This window comes from Miniopterus natalensis, chromosome 13 (assembly GCF_054644295.1).
Source record: "Miniopterus natalensis isolate mMinNat1 chromosome 13, mMinNat1.hap1, whole genome shotgun sequence".
NCBI lineage: Eukaryota > Metazoa > Chordata > Mammalia > Chiroptera > Miniopteridae > Miniopterus > Miniopterus natalensis.
In genome coordinates this window covers 53,044,166-53,050,165 of record NC_142093.1, presented here as the reverse complement: position 1 = coordinate 53,050,165, position 6,000 = coordinate 53,044,166, and the positions used below count along the sequence as shown (strand labels likewise).

Genomic DNA, 6,000 nt, shown 5'->3' with positions numbered 1-6,000 from the left:
AGGTGTCAGATGGCAGCCTCCTGGGGGACCCTGGGCACATGCCACTAAGCAAGAAGCAGGGTGTCAAGTGGCAGAGGCCAAGGCTCACCCGCCAGGCCCTGATGCGGTGCTGCCTGGTCAAGTGGATCCTGTCCAACACCGCCCCCCAAGGCTCAGGTAGGGGTCCGGGCAGGGCGGGGGATCTGCTCTGAGCTCTGTCCTCTCTGGGGGCTCAGAGACCATCCTGGGGCTCCAGCCCAGGCCACACCACCTCTGTCTCCATCGGGAGATGTGTTTTCATTCATTCATGCCTACCCTCATTCATCCTTGTAGGGCACTGAGCTCAAGGCAGAGGATTGGGACCATTCTGGAGGTTCCACTTGGGGAGCTGGGAGGGTGGGGCCCAGCTTCAGAGGCTGACAGGCCCAGCTCACAGCACCCGCCTCACCTGCTGGAGCTCATCTTTTCTATTCCTCTGTAAAAGGGGCTGGTGTCCACCTGCAGGGCACATGTGTGCAGGGGCCTGGGGAGGGGAGGCCCTGCCTTGCGCACACGGGGCTGGGGCTGGCTCTTCACTGGGCCTGCACTCTGGCGGCTTGTGAGGCACAGATAGAAGCTGCTGCCCTGCGCGGCTGTGGTGATATTTGATGTTTGCTGTGTGTGACACAGCAGGAGGTGCGGCCTCCGTACTCTCACACATGTGCACACACCGTTCACTTACACCTGTGCACACCTACCATGCACACCTGTGCGTCCACCACACGTGTGCACATCTTCCCACCTTGTACCTACAGATACACACGTGTACATACACAATATCATACACAGGTGTCCATGCCAGACGCAGTCACACACATGAATAAGCGTGAGACTTTGAGGAAAGTCTCTCTTTCTGACTTTGAGGAAAAGGTGAGGACGTGGCTCTGACAGCTGTTTTGTTTTTTGTCTCAGACCCTCTCTGTGTGATCTCCAGGGAGCCTCAGTCCCCTTGGCAGGAGAATGGGCACAATTGTGGCCCCAGTCCCCTGGACATGATAGGGTAGGAGTGAGGAGGGGATCAGGCATAGAGGCCCGTAGCCAACTCCAGTGTGTGCACAGGGCTTCCAGCCAGGCCCCCGTCATTTATCTGAGACCCACTCTGGGGAGCTCCCAGCACAACTGCCTCACCTCTGCATTCCCCGGAGCCCCTGCCTGTCTGTGCTGCTCTGTCACCCCGGCCTGACATTTGTTCTTGGCCTTCCCCACAGGGGCCTCCCTCAGAGGCTCTAATGTATGTAAACATGCGTGGGATCCATGTGCTCTCCCCAACTTCTTGGAGAGGGGAACAGATTTTGCATGTGGCAGAAACATGAAGTTTATGCAAACAGCTTACCTGGGACGCTCCCACACGATGCCGGTCACTCTGCAGCAGGATAAAAGCAGTTCGGTCCTTATTGAGAGCAGAAGGGAGCCATAGTGCTCTGGAGCGACCAGCCTGGCAGCTACTCCTCCTCAGCTAAAGGCTCCACTTCCCCACCAGCTGCCCAGGGTTTCCTTGGTGATCTTGCAGCCCCTCAGCCTGGCTTCAGTGTCTGTCTGTCTCTCCCTTCCTGGTTCTCTCTATCAGGCACATCACCCCGCCCAGGCCTTTCTCCTGTGGGGCCCCATCTCCAATTTCCAAATTTCAAGCTGGGGCTGGGTGTAGTGTGCCACCCTTTCACTGGGTCTGCATTGTGGGTGTTTGTTAGGCAAGGAGAGAAGTGGCTGCCCTGTGCAGGCTGTTGGCTAAAAAGCACTCCGAGTGTGGGTGGACGCAGAGGAAGGCTAGCTGGGGGCAGACTTGCTGTTAAAGGTCACAATGAGAGGGAGCCAAGGGGACCATACCCACATGTCCCACCTTCAGCTCAGAGTGGGCTCGGAGAGGCAGGGCCTTTCACATTTGGATCCTACTGAGTTATCCAGATGTGTCTGCTGAACAACTTGTCACAGCGACGCAGCTGAGGGAACTGGAGGGGAGGGAGGACAGGCCCAAGACGCCAGGCTCTGGGTGGATGTGTTGACCAGGCAGCAGGCCAGGCACCCAGAGGATGAGAGGCACAGGAAAACCAGGCCTGTTTAGCGCTGTGACGCAGGCGGTGCAGATCGCTGTCGACTAACAATTTGGAGCTCAGGGAGGTCGAGTGACTCAGCAGGTTGCATGGCGTTAGGGGCAGAGTGGGTTCTGACCTGGAGCTTCTGCCCTGTGCTCAGGGCCAGGTGCCCACCTTGACCTGTGCCTCCCATGTCTTTTCTCTCGGGAGCTGAGGGACGAGGGAGCTTCTGGGGTTTGTGTGGGCAGCAGTCAGGCTCATGGGCTGGGGGGCTGAGACCCTGCCTGCCTCCTCCACCCACCATATCTTGTGTGTGTCCCACAGGACAGCACTGCTGGTCACAGGGAGGGCCATGTCCCCACATGAAACACTAAACTGTGAGCAGATGGGGCACCCTGCTCCTCAGGAGCTTCCTTGGGGCTCTGGGCACAGGAAACAATGGGTGCCATTCAGCGCAGCTCCGTCACCTCCAGCCCGGTGGCCTGGGCACGGGCGCCCGCGGGAAGTGGCGGGCAGCTGAGAGAGACACTGTGCCCTTGTTGTCGGGGTTTTTCCATTCACAGAAACGAGTCAGAGAGGCAGGTTTCTGGAGCAGCCAGAGCAGAAGCCCGGGCCCCGGCCCAGGAAACCGCACTGTGTCTCTGAGCTCGGGCCACTCGGCCAAGAGAGGGTGGGACTAGGGGCCAGAGTCTTGCGGGCCAAAGCCAACCAGCTGCCTCGGTGCCCCAGTGTCACTCCTGGGCTGTGAAGGCCCCACCACAGAGTTAGGAGCTGGTCAGCAGCATAGCCTCTAGAATGATTGTGCCCAGGAAAGGGGAGCACAGGGCAGGTGGAGTGTCCCCACCCCACCCAGGAGAAGTGTGACCCTCCCCAGCACTGGAGGCCATCTCAGAGACCGAGAGGTGGCTCCCCTCTAAGGAAGCGTTCTTCTTTGGGATTTAAAACCTCTACTCCGGAGTCAACAGTATTGGAAATGAAAAGCAGAAGTACTAAGTGGGTGGCCTGGAGATGGCCTGAGGGTCCCTGGACCCGTGTTGGTGGCTAGGGGAGGAGGACCACCAGCATTTGACAGGACAGCGCCTGAATCTGGCGCTAGTGCTGGAACCAGCCAGCAGGAGGCGCTCCCACTGCTCTGTAAGGCTCTGGGCACTGGGGCAGGGTGAAGCCAGGGGGTCTTGTAAGCACTGCCTTTGGTCACATTTCTTTGTTGTAAAAAGAGTCCCTGGTGAGTAGCAGTGATGTGTGGGACACTGTGATGGGCGGTGGTGTTGGCAGAACCAGGGCGGTCAGGAAGGAGCACAGACAGAATGAGTGTCTCGTCCAGAGCCGCTGCCAGGAGGGAAGGGATAGAGTGGAGCTGACCTGCCACCTGCTGGCAGCTGGGGGCTTGACAGCAGCTGCGGCCAGCCCAGCCCAGCAAGGGGACCTACGGAGCCAGGAACACAGGCTAATGCCACCTGACACGGGGCTTCCTCAGGCCTCAGGCCCTTCAGAGAGCAATGCAAAAGACTGAGGTTTTTTTGTGGAGACCTGGTCGCCACTCCTCCAACCTTGTTTCCTCCCTTCCCCTGGCCCTTGAATGAGTGATTGGCAACTGCCCAGGACACTGTAATCTGTATCCCAGGCCACCTCTCCTGCCAGCCCACGTGGGCTAGCAGGCATGTTCAACATTCTGCCCACCAGGACAATGTCTTTTCCACACCCCTCCCCTACTGGGCTGCCTTGTCAACTTAGAGTCTGTGCCAGTTCTGTCTGTAAATGACATACAAACACATCTCCTCAAATGGTCTTAAGGACTCCCCAAGGGCCTCAGGCGTGAGTTGAGGGGAAGGTGGCAATGTGGCTGTTACCAGGGGGGCTGAGGACCTCCACATACACCTGAGCCTTCTAGATACCCCAACCCTAAGCCCATACAGAGCACTTGAGCATGGTGACCATGCCTTTATCGCTGAGGGAAAGGTCGATGTGTGTTCCTGGTGGGTGTCCTCAGTCACAGGGCCACTCAGTGTCCCACAGTCAGGCATCCCGTCTCCATGAGAGCCTAGTAAGAAGTCACTTGTTCTATGTGCAAAGAAGAAAAGATCTTTGCCAAAGAAAGCCTGACTTCCTTCAAAACCCAAAGAGACCATGGAATGTTGCATGGGGCCGCCAAGGGCCTTATAGGGTCCTGGGTGCCATTGAAATGTGCTTGGTCATCAGGCCCAGGGACAGAGCAGCCTTCCTGTCACAAGCTTTGCTGGTGCTCAGGAAGCAGCTTGGAGTGGCCCCCTTAACTGTGGTGCATAAGAAGGCCCATCAAATACTGCAGTTACTAGCATGTAAAAGAAACCCAAATAACGTGACTTAATTTAGACAGAGGCATGTATCTTCTGTTTGAGAAATCTGGGCTAGGCAGTGGCTGGCAGCAGTCTAGCAGCTTCAGGATGTGAGAGTGAAGGTCTGTGGGGTTTTTTGCCCTTTCCCTCGAAGCCAAAAAGTCGTTGCTTTGGCTCCAGCCATCGTGGCTTTGTTCCAGGCAAGAGGAAGGAGAAACCGGGCGAAGGGGGAAGCGGTGTTGCCTACATCAGGAGAGCAACACATACAGGCAGCTCTGGAGGATGCATTCTACATTTCACTGGCCAGAACTGAGCCACCTTAACTGCAAGGAATGCAGGAATGACACTTTTTAAAGCTGGGCGTGTTTCCACCTCTAACAAAATCTGAGTTGTGTAGTTGAAAAGGCAGAAGAGGAAGACTAGTGATGCGGCTTTCTCTGCCAACGTGCCTCGTGGGGTCATGGCGACTGGAAGCACCCGTGCCCAGGAGGACCTTAGCTCCGGTACACACTAGGTGCTCAATAAATGTGGGGGCAACGGGGTGGTGGATCAACAGTTCCTGCTCCAGTCACACTCTTCATTTTCCCTATTCTCTGCCAGCAGGGCTGGAGGATGGGATCAGTGAGCAAAGGCCAGACTCCACCCCATCTCCCAGCCTTGCCCAGGGTCCCTGGCCCCAGAGCCTCCCAAGCAGGGGCTGGGCTGGAGCAGGGCTGCTCCCTTTCTGGCTGCAGAGAAGCCCTGGGACCTGGATGAGGCCCCTTTGCAGTGAGATTACACCCTCAGCCAGAAATCACACCAGCGGAACCTCCTCATTGGTGTTGGGAGCTCAGGAGTGAGGCCCACACTCCTCCCACCCCAAGAAGCTTCAGGAGCCCTTCCACCTCCAGAAACAGTGAGCTCCAGGGTCCTGAGGAGCCAGAGCCAGACACAAGGAGAAGGGACCTGGCAGGCTCTGGGCAGGAGCAGGGGCTGCTGGAGGAGGCTGACCCCTGGCAGAGGAGCTGAGAAAGGCCCAGAGAGCAGGAGGGGTGGACAGGCCAGAACTGCAGAGGGTCAGGCTGAGACCCACAGGAAAGACAGACAGGAGAGGGGAAGAGAGAGTTCTAGGAGAAAGGCTCTGAGTGTCCAGTGGGAAGCGGCAGGCAGAGGAGGAACAGAGCGGGTGGGGGTCTCAGAGGGAGAGGGAGGGCAAGAGAGGGCCCCTGGGACCATGCCAGGCCCAGGGATGGCAGGGTGCAGAGAGGCCCCAGGCCGGCCTGCAGGCCTCCCCGAGGCTGCAAGAAGCTCCTGGGCAATGTCATCAGCTGCTTCTTCCGCTTCACCTCTGGGAACCTGACTCAAGGTGAGGACCGCTCATCAGGGCAGGGACAAGGGTGCAGGAAGGGGCAGGGTGGCGCTCTAAACGGCACCCACCTAGAACAGGGCAGGAGGACTGGGGGGCAGCAGCCCTGACCACAGCCTTGGAGTCCTGCCCTGGGACCTGTGGGCAGTGAGTGCCAGGCCAGGGCTCCCCCACTTATGGGCCGGGGGAGGGAAAGGAGGTGGGGAGGAGTGTCCTTCTCTAGGGCCACAGACTCAGGCCCTGTCCAGGCCGGCAGGGAGCCAGCAGCAGCCTGTGCTCACTGACCCCACTG

General features: G+C 58.2%; 1 protein-coding gene across 1 annotated transcript in view; it reads left to right on the top strand.

Moving 5' to 3' along the window:
• KCNIP3 (potassium voltage-gated channel interacting protein 3) overlaps nucleotides 1-6,000 on the top strand; it is a 47,877-nt gene continuing 41,877 nt past the window's right edge. Inside the window, exon 1 of the mRNA XM_016209632.2 lies at nucleotides 1-156. Coding sequence (XP_016065118.2) covers nucleotides 39-156 — 118 coding nt within the window. The 5' untranslated portion in view covers nucleotides 1-38. The remainder of the gene's footprint in view (nucleotides 157-6,000) is intronic.